This window comes from Salvelinus fontinalis, chromosome 11 (assembly GCF_029448725.1).
Source record: "Salvelinus fontinalis isolate EN_2023a chromosome 11, ASM2944872v1, whole genome shotgun sequence".
In the NCBI taxonomy this organism is placed as follows: domain Eukaryota; kingdom Metazoa; phylum Chordata; class Actinopteri; order Salmoniformes; family Salmonidae; genus Salvelinus; species Salvelinus fontinalis.
The window spans coordinates 5,034,858-5,061,558 of record NC_074675.1 but is presented as its reverse complement, the minus strand read 5'-3'; the positions used below and the strand labels follow the sequence as shown (position 1 = coordinate 5,061,558).

General features: G+C 46.9%; 2 protein-coding genes across 2 annotated transcripts in view; both read right to left on the bottom strand.

Annotated features, from left to right (window-relative positions):
* Positions 1 to 26,701, bottom strand: part of LOC129864907 (dual specificity tyrosine-phosphorylation-regulated kinase 2) — a 501,483-nt gene that overhangs the window by 469,070 nt on the left and 5,712 nt on the right. The window lies entirely within an intron of this gene.
* LOC129864906 (dual specificity tyrosine-phosphorylation-regulated kinase 2-like) overlaps positions 4,163 to 26,701 on the bottom strand; it is a 29,567-nt gene continuing 7,028 nt past the window's right edge. Inside the window, exon 3 of the mRNA XM_055937218.1 lies at positions 4,163 to 11,458. Coding sequence (XP_055793193.1) covers positions 9,848 to 11,458 — 1,611 coding nt within the window. The 3' untranslated portion in view covers positions 4,163 to 9,847. The remainder of the gene's footprint in view (positions 11,459 to 26,701) is intronic.

Sequence of the window (26,701 nt, the reverse complement as noted above, 5' to 3'; positions counted from 1 at the left end):
AGAGACAGATTGGAACTCGGTAGTGAGTGTTGTAACCGAGGACAGAGACAGATTGGAACTCGGTAGTGAGTGTTGTAACCGAGGACAGAGGCAGATTGGAACTTGGTAGTGAGTGTTGTAACCGAGGACAGAGGCAGTTTGGAACTCGGTAGTGAGTGTCGTAACCGAGGACAGAGGCAGATTGGAACTCGGTAGTGAGTGTTGTAACCGAGGACAGAGGCAGTTTGGAACTCGGTAGTGAGTGTTGTAACCGAGGACAGAGGCAGATTGGAACTCGGTAGTGAGTGTTGTAACCGAGGACAGACGCAGATTGGAACTCGGTAGTGAGTGTTGTAACCGAGGACAGAGGCAGTTTGGAACTCGGTAGTGAGTGTTGTAACCGAGGACAGAGGCAGATTGGAACTCGGTAGTGAGTGTTGTAACCGAGGACAGAGGCAGATTGGAACTCGGTAGTGAGTGTTGTAACCGAGGACAGAGGCAGATTGGAACTCTGTAGTGAGTGTTGTAACCGAGGACAGAGGCAGATTGGAACTCGGTAGTGAGTGTTGTAACCGAGGACAGAGGCAGATTGGAACTCGGTAGTGAGTGTTGTAACCGAGGACAGAGGCAGATTGGAACTCGGTAGTGAGTGTTGTAACCGAGGACAGAGGCAGATTGGAACTCGGTAGTGAGTGTTGTAACCGAGGACAGAGGCAGATTGGAACTCAGTAGTGAGTGTTGTAACCGAGGACAGAGGCAGATTGGAACTCGGTAGTGAGTGTTGTAACCGAGGACAGAGGCAGATTGGAACTCGGTAGTGAGTGTTGTAACCGAGGACAGAGGCAGATTGGAACACGGTAGTGAGTGTTGTAACCGAGGACAGAGGCAGATTGGAACTCGGTAGTGAGTGTTGTAACCGAGGACAGAGGCAGATTGGAACTCTGTAGTGAGTGTTGTAACCGAGGACAGAGGCAGATTGGAACTCGGTAGTGAGTGTTGTAACCGAGGACAGAGGCAGATTGGAACTCGGTAGTGAGTGTTGTAACCGTTGACAGAGGCAGATTGGAACTCGGTAGTGAGTGTTGTAACCGAGGACAGAGGCAGATTGGAACTCGGTAGTGAGTGTTGTAACCGAGGACAGAGGCAGATTGGAACTCGGTAGTGAGTGTTGTAACCGAGGACAGAGACAGATTGGAACTCGGTAGTGAGTGTTGTAACCGAGGACAGAGGCAGTTTGGAACTCGGGAGTGAGTGTTGTAACCGAGGACAGAGGCAGATTGGAACTCGGTAGTGAGTGTTGTAACCGAGGACAGAGACAGATTGGAACTCGGTAGTGAGTGTTGTAACCGAGGACAGAGGCAGATTGGAACTCGGTAGTGAGTGTTGTAACCGAGGACAGAGGCAGATTGGAACACGGTAGTGAGTGTTGTAACCGAGGAGAGGTAGATTGGAACTAGGTAGTGAGTGTTGTAACCGAGGACAGAGACAGATTGGAACTCGGTAGTGAGTGTTGTAACCGAGGACAGAGGCAGATTGGAACTCGGTAGTGAGTGTTGTAACCGAGGACAGAGACAGTTTGGAACTCTGTAGTGAGTGTTGTAACCGAGGACAGAGGCAGATTGGAACTCGGTAGTGAGTGTTGTAACCGAGGACAGAGACAGTTTGGAACTCTGTAGTGAGTGTTGTAACCGAGGACAGAGGCAGATTGGAACTCGGTAGTGAGTGTTGTAACCGAGGACAGAGGCAGTTTGGAACTCGGTAGTGAGTGTTGTAACCGAGGACAGAGGCAGATTGGAACTCGGTAGTGAGTGTTGTAACCGAGGACAGAGGCAGATTGGAACTCGGTAGTGAGTGTTGTAACCGAGGACAGAGGCAGATTGGAACTCGGTAGTGAGTGTTGTAACCGAGGACAGAGGCAGATTGGAACTCGGTAGTGAGTGTTGTAACCGAGGACAGAGGCAGATTGGAACTCGGTAGTGAGTGTTGTAACCGAGGACAGAGGCAGTTTGGAACTCGGTAGTGAGTGTTGTAACCGAGGACAGAGACAGATTGGAACTCGGTAGTGAGTGTTGTAACCGAGGACAGAGGCAGATTGGAACTCGGTAGTGAGTGTTGTAACCGAGGACAGACGCAGATTGGAACTCGGTAGTGAGTGTTGTAACCGAGGACAGAGGCAGATTGGAACTCGGTAGTGAGTGTTGTAACCGAGGACAGAGGCAGATTGGAACTCGGTAGTGAGTGTTGTAACCGAGGAAAGGCGATTTTTCCCGCACTACGCGCCTAAGCACTTGGTGGTCCCGTTCTGTGAGCTTGTGTGGCCTACTACTTCGCAGCTGAGCCGTTGTTGCTCCTAGACGTTTCCACATAACAATAACAGCACTTACAGCTGACTGGGGAAGCTCTAGCAGGACAGACATTTGACAAACTGACTTGTTGGAAAAGTGGCATCCTACGACGGTGCCACGTTGAAAATCACTGAGCTCTTCAGCAAGGCCATTATACTGCCAATGTTTGTCTATGGAGATTAAATGGCCGTGTGCTCGATTTTAAACACCTGTCAGCAGCAGGTGTGGCTGAAATAGCCGAATCCACTAATTTGAAGGGGTGTCCACATACTTTTGTATATATATAGTGTGTGTGTGTCGGCATTACTCTGTCCTGTAATGCATTTCTCTGCACCATACGCTATGTGAAACAGCCAGCCAGTGTACAGTACAGAGGTCTCTGGCCAGAGCTCCAGGCTCAGTCCCGTCTCATGACTGGCTGTTGTGTCATACGGTATTCTTAGAGGGAGTCAACTGAGGCAAAGCCCTCAGCCCAAAGGACAAGTTTCAACCTCTACCTATTCAATATGAAGACACACAGAGCTGTATGCTAGTGGCTAGTACTCTACCTATTCAATATGAAGACACACAGAGCTGTATGCTAGTGGCTAGTACTCTACCTATTCAATATGAAAACACACAGAGCTGTATGCTAGTGGCTAGTACTCTATCTATTCAATATGAAAACACACAGAGCTGTATGCTAGTGGCTAGTACTCTATCTATTCAATATGAAAACACACAGAGCTGTATGCTAGTGGCTAGTACTCTATCTATTCAATATGAACACACAGAGCTGTATGCTAGTGGCTAGTATTCTATCTATTCAATATGAAAACACACAGAGCTGTATGCTAGTGGCTAGTACTCTACCTATTCAATATGAAAACACACAGAGCTGTATGCTAGTGACTAGTACTCTACCTATTCAATATGAAAACACACAGAGCTGTATGCTAGTGGCTAGTACTCTACCTATTCAATATGAAAACACACAGAGCTGTATGCTAGTGGCTAGTGCTCTACCTATTCAATATGAAAACACACAGAGCTGTATGCTAGTGGCTAGTACTCTATCTATTCAATATGAAAACACACAGAGCTGTATGCTAGTGGCTAGTACTCTATCTATTCAATATGAACACACAGAGCTGTATGCTAGTGGCTAGTACTCTATCTATTCAATATGAAAACACACAGAGCTGTATGCTAGTGGCTAGTACTCTACCTATTCAATATGAAAACACACAGAGCTGTATGCTAGTGGCTAGTACTCTATCTATTCAATATGAAAACACACAGAGATGTATGCTAGTGGCTAGTACTCTATCTATTCAATATGAAAACACACAGAGCTGTATGCTAGTGGCTAGTACTCTACCTATTCAATATGAAAACACACAGAGCTGTATGCTAGTGGCTAGTACTCTACCTATTCAATATGAAAACACACAGAGATGTATGCTAGTGGCTAGAACTCTATCTATTCAATATGGAACACACAGAGATGTATGCTAGTGGCTAGAACTCTACCTATTCAATATGAAGACACACAGAGATGTATGCTAGTGGCTAGAACTCGTATCTATTCAATATGGAACACACAGAGCTGTATGCTAGCAGCTTGTATCGATGTAAGAAATGACAGTACTTTGGTCAATGATGATTCGTTGTAAAAAGAAATATATTACTTAGTCAGAAGTAAGAAATTGTTTGTACAACTAGTTTTAATCCTCCTCTTCAATGAAGTCTTTACTGAAGCAAACCTTACATCCATTCAAGTACTTTGGATCTCGTTCCCTGACGACATTTGACCTGGAACCATTCCTGTGACAAATAACCACCAGTAAACAATTCAATTAGAAAGATGGACATTAAAACTTTTTATTTAATAACATTTTCCGGCCACAACAATAAAATGTAACAAATAATCACTAAAAAAAGTGACCTTCCATTAGCTGTACATTACATACACTATAGTAAAACTGGCCAAGCTTAAAACCCACTACAACATTCATGTAGTGCTTCCAGCAGCATTTCACCAAAGACAAAAACATTATACATATGTACAAATCCACATTGAATCCATCGCAAATGTCACATATGTACAGCGTCCGTGGCTGTGGTAAAGAGTACTAACATCTACCAACTTTGTTGCTCAGTTCAACATTCTATTTTTTTTCTTACTTCTTCTAAAAGTTGTGTAATAGAACTCTCGAGACAGTCTACTAAAAGTTGTGTAGTAGAACTCTCGAGACAGTCTACTAAAAGTTGTGTAGTAGAACTCTCGAGACAGTCTACTAAAAGTTGTGTAGTAGAACTCTCGAGACAGTCTACTAAAAGTCGTGTAGTAGAACTCTCGAGACAGTCTACTAAAAGTCGTGTAGTAGAACTCTCAAGACAGTCTACTAAAAGTCGTGTAGTAGAACTCTCGAGACAGTCTACTAAAAGTCGTGTAGTAGAATTCTCGAGACAGTCTACTAAAAGTCGTGTAGTAGAACTCTCGAGACAGTCTACTAAAAGTTGTGTAGTAGAACTCTCGAGACAGTCTACTAAAAGTTGTGTAGTAGAACTCTCGAGATAGTCTACTAAAAGTTGTGTAGTAGAACTCTCGAGACAGTCTACTAAAAGTTGTGTAGTAGAACTCTCGAGACAGTCTACTAAAAGTCGTGTAGTAGAACTCTCGAGACAGTCTACTAAAAGTCGTGTAGTAGAACTCTCGAGACAGTCTACTAAAAGTCGTGTAGTAGAAGTCTCGAGACAGTCTTCTAAAACTCGTGTAGTAGAACTCTTGAGACAGTCTACTAAAAGTCGTGTAGTAGAACTCTCGAGACAGTCTACTAAAAGTCGTGTAGTAGAACTCTCGAGACAGTCTTCTAAAAGTTGTGTAGTAGAACTCTCGAGACAGTCAACTAAAAGTTGTGTAGTAGAACTCTCGAGACAGTCTTTTAAAAGTTGTGTAGTAGAACTCTCGAGACAGTCAACTAAAAGTTGTGTAGTAGAACTCTCGAGACAGTCAACTAAAAGTTGTGTAGTAGAACTCTCGAGACAGTCAACTAAAAGTTGTGTAGTAGAACTCTCGAGACAGTCTTCTAAAGGTTGTGTAGTAGAACTCTCGAGACAGTCTTTTAAAAGTTGTGTAGTAGAACTCTCGAGACAGTCTTCTAAAAGTTGTGTAGTAGAACTCTCGAGACAGTCTTCTAAAGGTTGTGTAGTAGAACTCTCGAGACAGTCTTCTAAAAGTTGTGTAGTAGAACTCTCGAGACAGTCTTTTAAAAGTTGTGTAGTAGAACTCTCGAGACAGTCTTCTAAAAGTTTTGTAGTAGAACTCTCGAGACAGTCTTCTAAAAGTTTTGTAGTAGAACTCTCGAGACAGTCTACTAAAAGTCGTGTAGTAGAACTCTCGAGACAGTCTTCTAAAAGTCGTGTAGTAGAACTCTCGAGACAGTCTACTAAAAGTTTTGTAGTAGAACTCTCGAGACAGTCTTCTAAAAGTCGTGTAGTAGAACTCTCGAGACAGTCAAGAGTTAAAATTCTTACAAGTAGCAAAAAATTATTATTTTAAAATTCATTTTCAAAACATTTACGATATAGCCAAATGCTTGATTCTGCCACAGCTATGTTACCTTACCGTGGAGTAGCACATTGGGCTGACTGACACATCGACTATAGACTGTAGATTGTGATAGGACAGTTGACAGTGCACTGAAAAGAGGCTACATCCAACCATGTCGAGCACACAGAGGTTTAGAGTTGAGCTACGCCATTCAGACAGAACATCTGGTGTAATAAAAGCATTCTCCAGATAGATAGATAGATAGAGAGATAGATAGATAGAGAGATAGATAGAGAGATAGATAGATATGGCCCTTGAATGACCAAAAGTGGTTGGAGTGCCTTATTTTTACTCAGAAAAATAAGAGAACAAATCCACTGGCTTCATTTCCTCATAGCCACAAACGTAGAAAGGAATGCACTTTGGTATGTAACCAAATGCCCTGGATTATTCAAATCACAATAAGAAGATATATCTATCACAACAGTCTGAGGTAACGATTAAAATGTATTTTTGTCCTCTTCAGGAGTAATTAAATAAAGCAAACAGCTATAACCCCTTGAATTGTTTCGATGTTAAGACAAGACAGAGGCTACCAGTTCCTCAACCCTTTTCAGAGCATAAGGTGATTTCTTCTTACGAAGCGTTCCCTGTTGGCAAAGGGTGTTTCCAGGTGAGAGAGTTAGTCATCCCACAGGACTGAAGCTCTGTCTCCAAACTGCACGGCTGCTGCCCACATGGCACCCTATTCCCTATATAGTGCACTACTTTTGACCAGGGCCCAATCAAAAGTAGTGCACTATATAGGGAATAGGGTGCCATTTAGGATGTATCCCGTGTAATACTTGTCATTGTGCGGCCGCTTGGCTTCCTGCTCGCTACCACGTCAGAGGTTCAGCCAGGAAGACTGTCTTTGGGCATTGCTTGAAGAAAACATCCATGAAAATGACTGTAAACATTTCAAACATCTGTGAAATGGATGTATGTTCAGGGGAGATGTGCTGTAGGTGGGTGTAGGGGGATGATGTCATTATGTTACTGGTCTTGGGTTACTAAATGAATGGCATTGATAACCAAAGGCACATTGTATTCAACCTAAGGGCACAATTCCTCCCGACTGTCAATCCACAAAACAACTACAATAAAAAGTCAAAAGAACGTTGTGACCCGGCCCCCTGTCCTGCCCCTCCCCACTGACGTTCTCCAATCAGCAGGTGGCAGTGGGTTCCAAAGGGGGCGGGGCTACTGAGCAGTGTGCAGCTGGCCCTGGCAGGCACTGAACCAATCATCAGCGGGGCAGGTGAGGCGCCGCCCACTGGGGCGCCATTGGCCGGGCTATTCTCCCTGACCTGATGAGGTCACCGGGTCGTCCATCCAATCCCCAGCCAGCCACACCTGTTCTGTAGAGTAGAAGTAGTGAGCTCCAATCAAACAGAGACTTGTCCTCCGTGTCCTGGAGCCTCCAAGTATCCACACAGTGACAGTCTGATAGGATCCCATAGAGTTCTTGTGCATTAGGTCATCAGTCACTCCGTGGTTACCGACCGACCGACCGACCGACCGACCGACCAGACAACAGCACAACATTCTGTTCTATTCAGCCCTATGTTCACTTTAATATCGTTCAGATTGCCACTTTTATTTGACAATATTTTTTTTAAATGTGAAACAAATAAGTAAAACTTTGACAAAGCTTTAAAGAAGTCTGTCTGATTATGGTGAACTAATAAAACCTTTGTCAAATACTTTAGGTCCAACACATTTGGGGAAATGTTCATTACTAGGTTTAGGATTGTGTTTTAAAGGTTTTTCCACATAAAGTAAGGGGGATATGTGAATACTTTTTTGGGCTGTGCAAGGGAACAAGCGTTTTAGGAATTTACACTCTGGCCAGAGACACATAATTGGTTCACTACTGAAAATATTCAAGAAACGATCAACTGGAAATAAAACTCCTACTCTACAGTTGCAACAGTCAACATGGTAGAAGCTAAGCAATTCAAAAAGCTACACGAGTCAACCTTAAGTCCTGATTCATCAGAGTGCTTTATAACCACGTGTTATAACACTAACTGACTTTCACTACAACCCGGAGTATTACTGAGACAACCCCAGACTCTGAACACCTTCTATTCAAGTATATGCAGCCCCTACCTACCTACCCAGCCTGACCCTAGATCAGTCCTTCAACACAGACACAGCCCCTACCTACCTACCCAGCCTGACCCTAGATCAGTCCTTCAACACAGACACAGTCCTCTCTGATGAGGACATCATAATATCCACAGTCCTTCAACACAGACACAGTCCTCTCTGATGAGGACATCATAATATCCACAGTCCTTCAACACAGACACAGTCCTCTCTGATGAGGACATCATAATATCCACAGTCCTTCAACACAGACACAGTCCTCTCTGATGAGGACATCATAATATCCACAGTCCTTCAACACAGACACAGTCCTCTCTGATGAGGACATCATAATATCCACAGTCCTTCAACACAGACACAGTCCTCTCTGATGAGGACATCATAATATCCACAGTCCTTCAACACAGACACAGTCCTCTCTGATGAGGACATCATAATATCCACAGTCCTTCAACACAGACACAGTCCTCTCTGATGAGGACATCATAATATCCACAGTCCTTCAACACAGACACAGTCCTCTCTGATGAGGACATCATAATATCCACAGTCCTTCAACACAGACACAGTCCTCTCTGATGAGGACATCATAATATCCACAGTCCTTCAACACAGACACAGTCCTCTCTGATGAGGACATCATAATATCCACAGTCCTTCAACACAGACACAGTCCTCTCTGATGAGGACATCATAATATCCACAGTCCTTCAACACAGACACAGTCCTCTCTGATGAGGACATCATAATATCCACAGTCCTTCAACACAGACACAGTCCTTCAACACAGACACAGTCCTTCAACACAGACAAAGTCCTCGCTGATGAGGACATTATAATATTCAAAGCCACTTCACCTCATCTCTACTCTGCCTCAGCACATGTAGTTTCTAATCATCCAATGATCTGCTAGAACAAAACAAAGTAGACATTTTTGCTCCAAAATCCTCTGTACATCCATTGTCCAATAAAAAGCACCATTGTTTTGCTGTGAGGATATACAGTTCACAGCAGCTGTACCAAGGAATAGCACCTTATAACTTACAACAGCTCATATTTTGATAGATGCCATTCCTCTCCTCTCCCCCTTCTTCTCTCCTCTCCCTCCTCTCCCCCTTCTTCTCTCCTCTCCCCTCCCTTCCTCTCATCTCCCCCCTCCTCTCCTCTCCCTCCGCCCCCTTCTCCCCTCCTCTCCTCTCCCCTCATCATACTATTATCTTATTAAAAAAAACACCTTCCTCACAGCTATTTAATGTCACAATATCAATGAGATACGTTAGAGAAGCAGAACCTAAATATCTTCAGACTGTCTGATATGAGTTAGTTATCGACATGTGTTTATCGTGGCCAGCCACCCATTCTGTTATTCTCCACTATCATGCCCAGGTTATTCATCTCTGCTTGTGCCAGATTGTGTGAACGGTATCCACCAGCCCCATCATAGCACCCAGTCCTGAGACGAAACACCTAAAAGCATTGTTCCCTTCATGATCACCACTTTCATGTTGTTGTCTTGTTTATATTTAGATAAAAGCTGCTACAGAGCTGCTAAACAATGATGCAGTGAATAATAACGCGGAATAAACCCCTCTGTCTAAACACCACACGGTTGAGTACTGTGACTAGTACTGTGACTAGTACTGTGACTAGTACTGTGACTAGTACTGTGACTAGTACTGTGACTAGTACTGTGACTAGTACTGTTCGGCTTCCCCGGTTGTTTTTGCTCTCAGAGACAGAAACACAATCATCTCTCCATTTAAAAAACAAACCAAAACCAGTAAGAAAGAGATATCCTAGATTAGACGACGAACTAGCGTTGTTTACAGTTCCTTCAACTGACTAGTTTTGGCAACACTGTCCTCTGTTGGATGTTCCCGTTAGCGTCCGTCATTTGTGCCAGGTTAGTCCTTATCTTGGAGGTGGAGCCCGAGGTGGGGGGTAATTTGGAGATTGACGTGATAGCACCAGAGCCCCCGTCGGTGATACGCTTCACCGCCGTTTTGTCCCCCGTGGGAGGTTTGGGCAAGCGCCTCCTGAGCCAGGGGTGCCTGAGGGCCTGGCTGGGGGTCATGCGCACGGCAGGGTCCCACTCCAGACACTGCTTGATGAAGTCCAGGAACAGAGGGTCATCGCAGCCCTTCAAGGCCGTCACCCACTCCTTGCTCCCCGGCGGTCCCCTCAGCTTGCCCCGGCGGGAGCGCCCCCCGTTCAGCACCACCGAGCCGTCCGGCAGGGTCGTCACCGCGCAGTACCGGGGGTAACCCTTGGAGCTCACAAAGTTCTTGGCTCTCTTGGAAGAGTCCAGAAGTTTCTGCGAGGGCATGCCCAGCAGCTCGATGACGCATGCCAGCTGATCCCCTTCGTCTTCTCCCGGCACCAGAGGGTACCCGGTGAGCAACTCTGCCAAGATACAGCCCAGGCTCCACATGTCAATAGGCATCCCATAGCGTGACCCCAGGATGACCTCGGGAGCTCTGTAAAAACGAGACTGGATGTAGGTGTAAACCCGCTGGTGCTCGTAGCAGCTGGAGCCAAAGTCGATGACCTTGATCCCGCTGCGTCCCTGCTGCTTCAGGAGAATGTTCTCTGGCTTCAGGTCACAGTGGATGATCCGGTTCTTGTGCAGCGAGTCCAGACACTGCAGGATAGAGTGGGCGAACTTCCTGACGAGCGGCAAGCTGAAGCCCTGGAACTTGTTCTTCTTGATGAGCTCGTAGAGGTTCATGCTGAGGAGTTCAAAGGTCATGCAGATGTGGTTACGGAATGTGAAGTTCTCCAGCATGTGGATCACGTTCATGGTGGAGTCTTTGTCCTGCTTCCTCAGGTGCTCCAGGATCCGGATCTCCTCCGCCGCCTGGCGGTGGAACCTCTTCTCATTCCTCACCATCTTCAGCGCCACATGGCAGTGGGCCTTGTGGTCGTAGGCCTTCACCACCTGACCGAAACTGCCCTTGCCGATCACCTTGAGAACCTCGTAGCGGTAGGAGACGTGGTCGTGGGGCACCTGGATGTAGGAGCCCTGATCGTCATCGTAGCCTCCGTTGTTGGACCCCCCGATCACCCCCGGCCTCTTCTTGGCGTTGGGGCCAGCGAAATACACCTCTGGGTAGCTGAAGATCTCATGGTGCTCGAAGGCCGTCAGCTTGGGCATGAACTGCTTCATGGCCTGCTCCGGGGTCAGGGTGGCCGGCTGAGGCTTGCTGTCGGTGGACTTGAGGGAAGCTGAGCTGCCCTGCCGACACTGGGCCGTGGTAGTGGTGATGTCGGGCTGCTGTCGGTCAGGCAGCGGTAGCCCTGCCCGGCCCACAGAGGTCAACCCATTGGGCTGTGCAGTCAACACTGTCCGTTTGTTGCTGTTCTCCTCAAACAGCTGTTGAACGTGGATCTGTTGGTGGTTTCCCACGTGCGTGTGGTCACTCATGGTGTGCTTATTGCCTCCAACCTGGAAGAGATCAGAGAGACGGAACAAGACATTAGAAGCAGCAGCAGCATCAACAGGAAAAGATCCATCTGAAAACAACGGACAGAACAGTTGATGTGTCCTTTGAACCCTGCACCCAAATACGTTGAGGAACTATTGAGTCGAGCACGTCAATTCTGGATTCTAAAAGACACAGGACATTTCATGGGGTTTAAAACAGTACATTATTTGTCTGAATCTCCAACCAACAAAAAGGTGTGTTTCTAGATATAATCCAGCTACCACTGCTTCTAGATATAATCCAGCTACCACTGACAGGAACACCTGGTTTTAGATGTGTTTCTAGATATAATCCAGCTACCACTGACTGAAACACCTGGTTTTAGATGTGTTTCTAGATATAATCCAGCTACCACTGACTGGAACACCTGGTCTTAGATGTGTTTCTAGATATAATCCAGCTACCACTGACTGGAACACCTGGTTTTAGATGTGTTTCTAGATATAATCCAGCTACCACTGACAGGAACACCTGGTTTTAGATGTGTTTCTATATATAATCCAGCTACCACTGACTGGAACACCTGGTTTTAGATGTGTTTCTAGATATAATCCAGCTACCACTGACAGGAACACCTGGTTTTAGATGTGTTTCTAGATATAATCCAGCTACCACTGACTGGAACACCTGGTCTTAGACGTGTTTCTAGATATAATCCAGCTACCACTGACTGGAACACCTGGTCTTAGATGTGTTTCTAGATATAATCCAGCTACCACTGACAGGAACACCTGGTCTTAGATGTGTTTCTAGATATAATCCAGCTACCACTGACTGGAACACCTGGTTTTAGATGTGTTTCTAGATATAATCCAGCTACCACTGACAGGAACACCTGGTCTTAGATGTGTTTCTAGATATAATCCAGCTACCACTGACTGGAACACCTGGTTTTAGATGTGTTTCTAGATATAACCCAGCTACCACTGACTGGAACACCTGGTTTTATATGTGTTTCTAGATATAATCCAACTACCACTGACAGGAACACCTGGTTTTAGATGTGTTTCTAGATATAATCCAGCTACCACTGACTGGAACACCTGGTTTTAGATGTGTTTCTAGATATAACCCAGCTACCACTGACTGGAACACCTGGTTTTAGATGTGTTTCTAGATATAATTCAGCTACCACTGACAGGAACACCTGGTCTTAGATGTGTTTCTAGATATAATCCAGCTACCACTGACTGGAACACCTGGTTTTAGATGTGTTTCTAGATATAACCCAGCTACCACTGACTGGAACACCAGGTTTTAGATGTGTTTCTAGATATAATTCAGCTACCACTGACAGGAACACCTGGTTTTAGATGTGTTTCTAGATATAATCCAGCTACCACTGACAGGAACACCTGGTCTTAGATGTGTTTCTAGATATAATCCAGCTACCACTGACTGGAACACCTGGTTTTAGATGTGTTTCTAGATATAATCCAGCTACCACTGACTGGAACACCTGGTCTTAGATGTGTTTCTAGATATAATCCAGCTACCACTGACTGGAACACCTGGTCTTAGATGTGTTTCTAGATATAACCCATCTACCACTGACTGGAACACCTGGTCTTAGATGTGTTTCTAGATATAATCCAGCTACCACTGACTGGAACACCTGGTCTTAGATGTGTTTCTAGATATAATCCAGCTACCACTGACAGGAACACCTGGTTTTAGATGTGTTTCTAGATATAATCCAGGTACCACTGACTGGAACACCTGGTTTTAGATGTGTTTCTAGATATAATCCAGCTACCACTGACAGGAACTCCTGGTTTTAGATGTGCTTCTAGATATAATCCAACCACCACTGACTGGAACACCTGGTCTTAGATGTGTTTCTAGATATAATCCAACCACCACTGACTGGAACACCTGGTTAGGTTTAGATGTGTTTCTAGATATAATCCAACTACCACTGACTGGAACACCTGGTCTTAGATGTGTTTCTAGATATAATCCAACTACCACTGACTGGAACACCTGGTTTTAGATGTGTTTCTAGATATAATCCAACTACCACTGACAGGAACACCTGGTTTTAGATGTGTTTCTAGATATAATCCAGCTACCACTGACAGGAACACCTGGTCTTAGATGTGTTTCTAGATATAATCCAGCTACCACTGACTGGAACACCTGGTTTTAGATGTGTTTCTAGATATAACCCAGCTACCACTGACTGGAACACCTGGTTTTATATGTGTTTCTAGATATAATCCAACTACCACTGACAGGAACACCTGGTTTTAGATGTGTTTCTAGATATAATCCAGCTACCACTGACTGGAACACCTGGTCTTAGATGTGTTTCTAGATATAACCCATCTACCACTGACTGGAACACCTGGTCTTAGATGTGTTTCTAGATATAACCCATCTACCACTGACTGGAACACCTGGTCTTAGATGTGTTTCTAGATATAATCCAGCTACCACTGACTGGAACACCTGGTTTTAGATGTGTTTCTAGATATAACCCAGCTACCACTGACTGGAACACCTGGTTTTAGATGTGTTTCTAGATATAATTCAGCTACCACTGACAGGAACACCTGGTCTTAGATGTGTTTCTAGATATAATCCAGCTACCACTGACTGGAACACCTGGTTTTAGATGTGTTTCTAGATATAACCCAGCTACCACTGACTGGAACACCAGGTTTTAGATGTGTTTCTAGATATAATTCAGCTACCACTGACAGGAACACCTGGTTTTAGATGTGTTTCTAGATATAATCCAGCTACCACTGACAGGAACACCTGGTCTTAGATGTGTTTCTAGATATAATCCAGCTACCACTGACTGGAACACCTGGTTTTAGATGTGTTTCTAGATATAATCCAGCTACCACTGACTGGAACACCTGGTCTTAGATGTGTTTCTAGATATAATCCAGCTACCACTGACTGGAACACCTGGTCTTAGATGTGTTTCTAGATATAACCCATCTACCACTGACTGGAACACCTGGTCTTAGATGTGTTTCTAGATATAATCCAGCTACCACTGACTGGAACACCTGGTCTTAGATGTGTTTCTAGATATAATCCAGCTACCACTGACAGGAACACCTGGTTTTAGATGTGTTTCTAGATATAATCCAGGTACCACTGACTGGAACACCTGGTTTTAGATGTGTTTCTAGATATAATCCAGCTACCACTGACAGGAACTCCTGGTTTTAGATGTGCTTCTAGATATAATCCAACCACCACTGACTGGAACACCTGGTCTTAGATGTGTTTCTAGATATAATCCAACCACCACTGACTGGAACACCTGGTTAGGTTTAGATGTGTTTCTAGATATAATCCAACTACCACTGACTGGAACACCTGGTCTTAGATGTGTTTCTAGATATAATCCAACTACCACTGACTGGAACACCTGGTTTTAGATGTGTTTCTAGATATAATCCAACTACCACTGACAGGAACACCTGGTTTTAGATGTGTTTCTAGATATAATCCAACTACCACTGACTGGAACACCTGGTTTTAGATGTGTTTCTAGATATAATCCAACTACCACTGACAGGAAGTATTGATAAGTAAGCTGATAAAGGAACCAGGAAGAAGGAAGCTGTAGGGAGAGTTGTGTTACTATACTAGTCCAGCTGATAAAGGAACCAGGAAGCTGTAGGGAGAGTTGTGTTACTATACTAGTCCAGCTGATAAAGGAACCAGGAAGAAGGAAGCTGTAGGGAGAGCTGTGTTACTATACTAGTCCAGCTGATAAAGGAACCAGGAAGAAGGAAGCTGTAGGGAGAGATGTGTTACTATACTAGTCCAGCTGATAAAGGAACCAGGAAGAAGGAAGCTGTAGGGAGAGCTGTGTTAATATACTAGTCCAGCTGATAAAGGAACCAGGAAGAAGGAAGCTGTAGGGAGAGTTGTGTTACTATACTAGTCAAGCTGATAAAGGAACCAGGAAGCTGTAGGGAGAGTTGTGTTACTATACTAGTCCAGCTGATAAAGGAACCAGGAAGCTGTAGGGAGAGTTGTGTTACTATACTAGTCCAGCTGATAAAGGAACCAGGAAGAAGGAAGCTGTAGGGAGAGCTGTGTTACTATACTAGTCCAGCTGATAAAGGAACCAGGAAGCTGTAGGGAGAGTTGTGTTACTATACTAGTCCAGCTGATAAAGGAACCAGGAAGAAGGAAGCTGTAGGGAGAGCTGTGTTACTATACTAGTCCAGCTGATAAAGGAACCAGGAAGAAGGAAGCTGTAGGGAGAGCTGTGTTACTATACTAGTCAAGCTGATAAAGGAATGGGGGAGGAGACAACAGAAGACAAAGGGGGACTCTCTCACTCCCCGTCCTACTCTGCTCTGGACCGAAACAACAGAAAAGACAGTGCTTGACATAGAGCCTATCAAGAGTGTGTGTGAGCGTGTGTGTGTGAGCGTGTGAGCGTGTATGTGTGAGCGTGTATGCGTCTGCGCGTGTGCGTGTGCGTGTGTGTGTGCGTGTGTGTGCTGCAGGAGGATTGTGAAATAGGACATAATGGTGAACAAACTGGATTTCCAGACTCAACAGGATTCAAGGGATCAGCTCCCATGGGGCCTCGGCTGTCTCTTAGTGAGTGTTCACCTCCTCAGTTAGAAGTACTGACTGCTGCTCGCTGCCAGGCCATATATCCTCCCTTACTCTGCATAACATTACTGACCAGCCCTATACCCTCCCTTACTCTGCATAACACTACTGACCAGCCCAGGTCAGACTAGTCACTACCAGGTCAGACTAGTCACTACCAGGTCAGACTAGTCACTACCAGGTCAGACTAGTCACTACCAGGTCAGACTAGTCACTACCAGGTCAGACTAGTCACTACCAGGTCAGACTAGTCACTACCAGGTCAGACTAGTCACTACCAGGTCAGACTAGTCACTACCAGGTCAGACTAGTCACTACCAGGTCACACCAGTCACTACCAGGTCAGACTAGTTACTACCAGGTCAGACTAGTCACTACCAGGTCAGACTAGTCACTACCAGGCCAGACTAGTCACTACCAGGTCAGACGAGTCACTACCAGGCCACACTAGTCACTACCAGGTCACTACCAGGTCAGACTAGTTACTACTAGGTCAGACTAGTTACTACTAGGTCAGACTAGTTACTACCAGGTCAGACTAGTCACTACCAGGCCAAACTAGTCACTACCAGGTCAGACTAGTCACTACCAGGTCAGACTAGTCACTACCAGGTCAGACTAGTCACTACCAGGTCAGACTAGTCACTACCAGGTCAGACTAGTCACTACCAGGTCAGACTAGTCACTACCAGGTCAGACTAGTCACTACCAGGTCAGACTAGTCACTACCAGGCCAAACTAGTCACTACCAGGTCAGACTAGTCACTACCAGGTCAGACTAGTCACTACCAGGTCAGACTAGTCACTACCAGGTCAGACTAGTCACTACCAGGTCAGACTAGTCACTACCAGGTCAGACTAGTCACTACCAGGTCAGACTAGTCACTAGAGTCTTCCTAGTGAAATCCATAGAGAATGACATGTACAATCTGCTCCTACATTCAGGATGCCTAGTGAAATCCATAGAGAATGACATGTACAATATACCCCTACATTCAGGATGCCTAGTGAAATCCATAGAGAATGACATGTACAATCTGCCCCTACATTCAGGATGCGTATGTAAAGGCAGTCAATGTTGTTCTCCTCCTCAAACGAGGAGGAGCATGGATAGGACCAAGATGCGGATTGAGGGAAATAAGCCATCTTTTAATAAAAACAGCAAACAAGACACTACAAAACAACAAAATGAGACTAACCTTCAACTGTCCTGTGAGGACACAGGAACAAACACCCACAAAAGCCTACTGCCTATGGCTACCTTAAATCTGGCTCCCAATCAGAGACAAATGAATGACAGCTGTCTCTGATTGAGACCCAATCTAGGCAGCCATAGACATAACTAGACAACCTAACAAACACTATCCCATACACATACAACACCCATAGACTAACCAAACACACACAACATACAATGCCCACCCCAACTCACGCCCTGACCAACTAAACATAATCAAAATAACATAAAAATAGGTCAGGAACGTGACATAACCCCCCCCTCAAGGTGCGTACTCTGAACGCACCACCAAAAGTCTAGGGGAGGGTCTGGGTGGGCATCTGTCCACGGTGGTGGCTCCGGCTCTGGACGCTGTCCCCACACCACCATAGTCACTCCCCGCTTCCGTATCCCCCACCCAATGACCACCCTCCAACTAATCCCACCTAACTGAATGGGCAGCATCGGGATAAGGGGCAGCACCGGGATAAGGGGCAGCACCGGGATAAGGGGCAGCACCGGGATAAGGGGCAGCACCGGGACAAGGGGCAGCACCGGGACAAGGGGCAGCACCGGGACAAGGGGCAGCACCGGGACAAGGGGCAGCACCGGGACAAGGGGCAGCACCGGGACAAGGGGCAGCACCGGGACAAGGGGCAGCACCGGGACAAGGCGCAGCACCGGGACAAGGCGCAGCACCGGGACAAGGGGCAGCACCGGGACAAGGGGCAGCACCGGGACAAGGGGCAGCACCGGGACAAGGGGCAGCACCGGGACAAGGGGCAGCACCGGGACAAGGGGCAGCAGGTCCTGGCTGAGGGACTCTGGTAGGTCCTGGCTGAGGGACTCTGGCAGGTCCTGGCTGAGGGACTCCGGCAGGTCCTGGCTGAGGGACTCCGGCAGGTCCGGGCTGAGGGACTCCGACCGGTCCGGGCTGAGGGACTCCGACCGGTCCGGGCTGAGGGACTCCGACCGGTCCGGGCTGAGGGACTCCGACCGGTCCTGGCTGGACGGCTCTGGCAGGTCCTGGCTGGACGGCTCTGGCAGGTCATGGCTGGACGGCTCTGGCAGGTCATGGCAGGACGGCTCTGGCAGGTCATGGCAGGACGGCTCTGGCAGGTCATGGCAGGACGGCTCTGGCAGGTCATGGCAGGACGGCTCTGGCTGGTCATGGCAGGACGGCTCTGGCTGGTCATGGCAGGACGGCTCTGGCTGGTCATGGCAGGACGGCTCTGGCTGGTCATGGCAGGACGGCTCTGGCGCTAGGCAGACGGCAGACTCTGGCCGGCTGAGACGCACTATAGGCCTGGTGCGTGGTACCGGAACTGGAGGCACCGGGCCGTGGGCACGCACCATAGGGAGAGTGCGTGGAAGAGGAACAGGGCTCTGGAGATGCACTGGAAGCCTGGTGCGTGGTGTAGGCACTGGTGGTACTGAGCTGGGGTGGGAAGGTGGCACCGGATATACCGGACCGTGAAGGAGGACACGTGCTCTTGAGCACCGAGCCTCCCCAACCCTACCAGGTTGAATGGTCCCCGTAGCCCTGCCAGTGCGGCGAGGTGGAATAGCCCGCACTGGCCTATGCAGGCGAACCGGGGACACCACCTGTAAGGCTGGTGCCATGTACGCCGGCCCGAGGAGACGTACTGGAGACCAGATACGTTGGGCCGGCTTCATGGCACTCGGCTCGATGCCCAACCTAGCCCTCCCAGTGCGGCAAGGTGGAATAGCCCGCACTGGGCTAAGCACGCGTACTGGGGACACCGTGCGCTTTACCGCATAACACGGTGTCTGACCAGTACGACGCCCTCTTACTCCACGGCAAGCCCGGGGAGTTGGCTCAGGTATCCAACCCGGCTTCGCCACACTCCCCTTTAGCCCCCCCCCCCAAGAAATTCTTGGGTGAGCCTCTCGGGCTTCCAGCCTCTCATACGTGCTGCCTCCTCAATCCACCGCTCCTGGGCTGTGGCTGCCTTCTTCACCTCCCGAGAGCGGCGATTCTCTCCAACCCTTCCCCAGGGTCCTTTTCCGTCCATGATCTCCCAAGACCATTCCTCCTGTGTCCAGTGCCTTAGTTCTTTTTCTCTCTCCTCAATCCGCTTGGTCCTGTTGTGGTGGGTGTTTCTGTAAAGGCAGTCAATGTTGTTCTCCTCCTCAAACGAGGAGGAGCATGGATAGGACCAAGATGCGGATTGAGGGAAATAAGCCATCTTTTAATAAAAACAGCAAACAAGACACTACAAAACTACAAAACAACAAAATGAGACTAACCTTCAACTGTCCTGTGAGGACACAGGAACAAACACCCACAAAAGCCTACTGCCTATGGCTACCTTAAATCTGGCTCCCAATCAGAGACAAATGAATGACAGCTGTCTCTGATTGAGACCCAATCTAGGCAGCCATAGACATAACTAGACAACCTAACAAACACTATCCCATACACATACAACACCCATGGACTAACCAAACACACACAACATACAATGCCCACCCCAACTCACGCCCTAACCAACTAAACATAATCAAAATAACATAAAAATAGGTCAGGAACGTTACAGCGTAGTGAAATCCATAGAGAATGACATGTACAATATACCCCTACATTCAGGATGCCTAGTGAAATCCATAGAGAATGACATGTACAATATACCCCTACATTCAGGATGCCTAGTGAAATCCATAGAGAATGACATGTACAATCTGCCCCTACATTCAGGATGCATAGTGAAATCCATAGAGAATGACATGTACAATATACCCCTACATTCAGGATGCCTAGTGAAATCCATAGAGAATGACATGTACAATATGCCCCTACATTCAGGATGCGAAGAGAGAAGTAGGTTGTTTTGGGGAAATGTCCTTTCATATTAACTTCAATCCTCTGTGTACGTAGCTCGTTCTTTCTTATACATGTTTACCAGGATTGTTATTAGTGTACTTCCTGTGTTCCTGAGCTGTCTCCCCGCCAGACCCTTCCTCAGTAGATTAGGTGATTACCTCGTCGCTCGGCAGGCATCTTTCTCTCTCTGCAACATCCTGTTGCTTCGTTCAGGCAGGGGTTTGTCTATTCCTCCTGTCCTACTGCTTACACACACCGCACACCGTGGTCTGTCTACAGACTAGACAGACCACTACTGTCCTGTCTGTAGACTAGACAGACCCATACTGTCCTGTCTGTAGACTAGACAGACCCCTACTGTCCTGTCTGTAGACTAGACAGACCCCTACTGTCCTGTCTGTAGACTAGACAGACTACTACTGTCCTGTCTGTAGACTAGACAGACCCCTACTGTCCTGTCTGTAGACTAGACAGACCCCTACTGTCCTGTCTGTAGACTAGACAGACCACTACTGTCCTGTCCTGTCTGTAGACTAGACAGACCACTACTGTCCTGTCTGTAGACTAGACAGACCACTACTGTCCTGTCTGTAGACTAGACAGACCACTACTGCCCTGTCTGTAGACTAGACAGACCACTACTGTCCTGTCTGTAGACTAGACAGACCACTACTGTCCTGTCTGTAGACTAGACAGACCATTACTGTCCTGTCTGTAGACTAGACAGACCACTACTGTCCTGTCTGTAGACTAGACAGACCACTACTGTCCTGTCCTGTCTGTAGACTAGACAGACCACTACTGTCCTGTCTGTAGACTAGACAGACCACTACTGTCCTGTCTGTAGACTAGACAGACCACTACTGTCCTGTCTGTAGACTAGACAGACCATTACTGTCCTGTCTGTAGACTAGACAGACCACTACTGTCCTGTCTGTAGACTAGACAGACCACTACTGTCCTGTCTGTAGACTAGACAGACCACTACTGTCCTGTCTGTAGACTAGACAGACCCCTACTGTCCTGTCTGTAGACTAGACAGACCACTACTGTCCTGTCTGTAGACTAGACAGACCACTACTGCCCTGTCTGTAGACTAGACAGACCACTACTGTCCTGTCTGTAGACTAGACAGACCACTACTGCCCTGTCTGTAGACTAGACAGACCACTACTGTCCTGTCTGTAGACTAGACAGACCACTACTGTCCTGTCTGTAGACTAGACAGACCATTACTGTCCTGTCTGTAGACTAGACAGACCATTACTGTCCTGTCTGTAGACTAGACAGACCACTACTGTCCTGTCTGTAGACTAGACAGACCAGAGTTTGTGTCAATACAGCAGGTATTCTATACATTACACTGTAATCAGCTGTTAGAACTGGTTAATTACTCTGTAGACTAGAGTCTGTCTCAATACAGCAGGTATTCTATACATTACACTGTAATCAGCTGGTAGAACTGGTTAATTACTCTGTAGACCAGAGTCTGTGTCAATACAGCAGGTATTCTATACATTACACTGTAATCAGCTGTTAGAACTGGTTCATTACTCTGTAGACTAGAGTCTGTGTCAATACAGCAGGTATTCTATACATTACACTGTAATCAGCTGGTAGAACTGGTTAATTACTCTGTAGACTAGAGTCTGTGTCAATACAGCAGGTATTCTATACATTACACTGTACTCAGCTGGTTAATTACTCTGTAGACTAGAGTCTGTGTCAATACAGCAGGTATTCTATACATTACACTGTAATCAGCTGGTAGAACTGGTTAATTACTCTGTAGACTAGAGTCTGTGTCAATACAGCAGGTATTCTATACATTACACTGTAATCAGCTGGTAGAACTAGTTAATTACTCTGTAGACTAGAGTCTGTGTCAATACAGCAGGTATTCTATACATTACACTGTAATCAGCTGGTTAATTACTCTGTAGACTAGAGTCTGTGTCAATACAGCAGGTATTCTATACATTACACTGTAATCAGCTGGTTAATTACTCTGTAGACTAGAGTCTGTGTCAATACAGCAGGTATTCTATACATTACACTGTAATCAGCTGGTAGAACTGGTTAATTACTCTGTAGACTAGAGTCTGTGTCAATACAGCAGGTATTCTATACATTACACTGTAATCAGCTGGTAGAACTAGTTAATTACTCTGTAGACTAGAGTCTGTGTCAATACAGCAGGTATTCTATACATTACACTGTAATCAGCTGTTAGAACTGGTTCATTACTCTGTAGACTAGAGTCTGTGTCAATACAGCAGGTATTCTATACATTACACTGTAATCAGCTGTTAGAACTGGTTAATTACTCTGTAGACTAGAGTCTGTGTCAATACAGCAGGTATTCTATACATTACACTGTAATCAGCTGGTAGAACTAGTTAATTACTCTGTCTGCACTCTAACCCGATGGTCATTTCACTTCTAACTTCCTCTATTTGCCTCGGGCCGTGTCCCAAACGTCACCCTATTCCCTGCATAGTGCACTACTGTTGTGTGTATACTTTATAGTGCGCTATAAAGGGAATAGGGGGCCACTTCAGACGCACCAAGAGGTTACTGTGTGATACTTCATCACAACGTATCAGAGGACAGTAACAGAGACTGGTCACAACGTATCAGAGGACAGTAACAGAGACTGGTCAGAACGTATCAGAGGACAGTAACAGAGACTGGTCAGAACGTATCAGAGGACAGTAACAGAGACTGGTCACAACGTATCAGAGGACAGTAACAGAGACTGGTCACAACGTATCAGAGGACAGTAACAGACGGGTCACAACGTATCAGAGGACAGTAACAGAGACTGGTCACAACGTATCAGAGGACAGTAACAGACGGGTCACAACGTATCAGAGGACAGTAACAGACTGGTCACAACGTATCAGAGGACAGTAACAGAGACTGGTCACAACGTATCAGAGGACAGTAACAGAGACTGGTCACAACGTATCAGAGGACAGTAACAGAGACTGGTCACAACGTATCAGAGGACAGTAACAGACTGGTCAGAACGTATCAGAGGACAGTAACAGAGACTGGTCACAACGTATCAGAGGACAGTAACAGAGACTGGTCACAACGTATCAGAGGACAGTAACAGAGACTGGTCACAACGTATCAGAGGACAGTAACAGACGGGTCACAACGTATCAGAGGACAGTAACAGACGGGTCACAACGTATCAGAGGACAGTAACAGAGACTGGTCACAGCGTATCAGAGGACAGTAACAGAGACTGGTCACAACGTATCAGAGGACAGTAACAGAGACTGGTCACAACGTATCAGAGGACAGTAACAGAGACTGGTCACAACGTATCAGAGGACAGTAACAGAGACTGGTCAGAACGTATCAGAGGACAGTAACAGACGGGTCAGAACGTATCAGAGGACAGTAACAGAGACTGGTCACAACGTATCAGAGGACAGTAACAGACGGGTCACAACGTATCAGAGGACAGTAACAGAGACTGGTCACAGCGTATCAGAGGACAGTAACAGACTGGTCACAACGTATCAGAGGACAGTAACAGAGACTGGTCACAATGTATCAGAGGACAGTAACAGAGACGGGTCACAGCGTATCAGAGGACAGTAACAGAGACTGGTCACAACGTATCAGAGGACAGTAACAGAGACTGGTCACAACGTATCAGAGGACAGTAACAGAGACTGGTCACAACGTATCAGAGGACAGTAACAGAGACTGGTCACAACGTATCAGAGGACAGTAACAGAGACTGGTCACAACGTATCAGAGGACAGTAACAGAGACTGGTCACAACGTATCAGAGGACAGTAACAGAGACTGGTCACAACGTATCAGAGGACAGTAACAGAGACTGGTCAGAACGTATCAGAGGACAGTAACAGAGACTGGTCAGAACGTATCAGAGGACAGTAACAGAGACTGGTCACAACGTATCAGAGGACAGTAACAGAGACTGGTCACAACGTATCAGAGGACAGTAACAGAGACTGGTCACAACGTATCAGAGGACAGTAACAGAGACTGGTCACAACGTATCAGAGGACAGTAACAGACGGGTCACAACGTATCAGAGGACAGTAACAGAGACTGGTCAGAACGTATCAGAGGACAGTAACAGAGACTGGTCAGAATGTATCAGAGGACAGTAACAGAGACTGGTCACAACGTATCAGAGGACAGTAACAGAGACTGGTCAGAACGTATCAGAGGACAGTAACAGAGACTGGTCACAACGTATCAGAGGACAGTAACAGAGACTGGTCACAACGTATCAGAGGACAGTAACAGAGACTGGTCACAACGTATCAGAGGACAGTAACAGAGACTGGTCACAACGTATCAGAGGACAGTAACAGAGACTGGTCAGAACGTATCAGAGGACAGTAACAGAGACTGGTCACAACGTATCAGAGGACAGTAACAGAGACTGGTCAGAACGTATCAGAGGACAGTAACAGAGACTGGTCACAACGTATCAGAGGACAGTAACAGACGGGTCACAACGTATCAGAGGACAGTAACAGACGGGTCACAACGTATCAGAGGACAGTAACAGAGACTGGTCACAACGTATCAGAGGACAGTAACAGACGGGTCAGAACGTATCAGAGGACAGTAACGGAGACTGGTCACAACGTATCAGAGGACAGTAACAGACGGGTCAGAACGTATCAGAGGACAGTAACAGACGGGTCACAACGTATCAGAGGACAGTAACAGACGGGTCACAACGTATCAGAGGACAGTAGCAGAGACTGGTCACAACGTATCAGAGGACAGTAACAGACGGGTCTCCTAGTGGTGGTGTTGTATTATGAGGGGTAAACAAGGGTTCTGCTGCTTGTCTTTCCTTCAACAGACCCTGGTGGATTTGCTTGTTATTCGGCCCAGATGGCAGATCCCTGGATAGAGAGAGGACCGTGTAACACAAACAGCCCGCTAGCTCCTACTAACTGTACTGTAGCTATGATACCAATACACACGGTGACAGGGAATGACTTTTAAAGAAACATTGGCTTGTTGTACATCTGTCTGTCTCTAACTCTGACACTTGCCCTGGAACACAGACAGGACAGAGCTGGTACCAGTCCTCTGGGTTAAGGGGACAGTCAGTCTCCTTGTCCTGGAACACAGACAGGACAGAGCTGGTACCAGTCCTCTGGGTTAAGGGGACAGTCAGTCTCCTTGTCCTGGAACATAGACAGGACAGAGCTGGTACTAGTCCTCTGGGTTTAGGGGACAGTCAGTCTCCTTCCCCTGGAACACAGACAGGACAGAGCTGGTACCAGTCCTCTGGGTTTAGGGGACAGTTAGTCTCCTTGTCCTGGAACACAGACAGGACAGAGCTGGTACTAGTCCTCTGGGTTAAGGGGACAGTCAGTCTCCTTGTCCTGGAACACAGACAGGACAGAGCTGGTACCAGTCCTCTGGGTTAAGGGGACAGTCAGTCTCCTTGCCCTGGAACACAGACAGGGCAGAGCTGGTACTAGTCCTCTGGGTTTAGGGGACAGTTAGTCTCCTTGTCCTGGAACACAGACAGGACAGAGCTGGTACTAGTCCTCTTGGTTAAGGGGACAGTCAGTCTCCTTGTCCTGGAACACAGACAGGACAGAGCTGGTACTAGTCCTCTGGGTTAAGGGGACAGTCAGTCTCCTTGCCCTGGAACACAGACAGGACAGAGCTGGTACTAGTCCTCTGGGTTAAGGGGACAGTCAGTCTCCTTGTCCTGGAACACAGACAGGACAGAGCTGGTACTAGTCCTCTGGGTTAAGGGGACAGTCAGTCTCCTTGCCCTGGAACACAGACAGGACAGAGCTGGTACTAGTCCTCTGGGTTAAGGGGACAGTCAGTCTCCTTGCCCTGGAACATAGACAGGACAGAGCTGGTACTAGTCCTCTGGGTTAAGGGGACAGTCAGTCTCCTTGCCCTGGAACACAGACAGGACAGAGCTGGTACTAGTCCTCTGGGTTAAGGGGACAGTCAGTCTCCTTGCCCTGGAACCTAGACAGGACAGAGCTGGTACTAGTCCTCTGGGTTAAGGGGACAGTCAGTCTCCTTGTCCTGGAACATAGACAGGACAGAGCTGGTACTAGTCCTCTGGGTTTAGGGGACAGTTAGTCTCCTTGTCCTGGAACACAGACAGGACAGAGCTGGTACTAGTCCTCTGGGTTAAGGGGACAGTCAGTCTGTTCCTGTTCCTGTTCCTGATGCCTGGATGGTCTCAGCTGGTCTCTGTACTACAGAACAGGACTGAGAGGTGGGTCTCCGCTAGTCTCAGTACTACAGAACAGGACTGAGAGATGGGTCTCAGCTGGTCTCTGTACTACAGAACAGGACTGAGAGGTGGGTCTCAGCTGGTCTCTGTACTACAGAACAGGACTGAGAGGTGGGTCTCAGCTGGTCTCTGTACTACAGAACAGGACTGAGAGGTGGGTCTCAGCTGGTCTCTGTACTACAGAACAGGACTGAGAGGTGGGTCTCAGCTGGTCTCTGTACTACAGAACAGGACTGAGAGGTGGGTCTCAGCTGGTC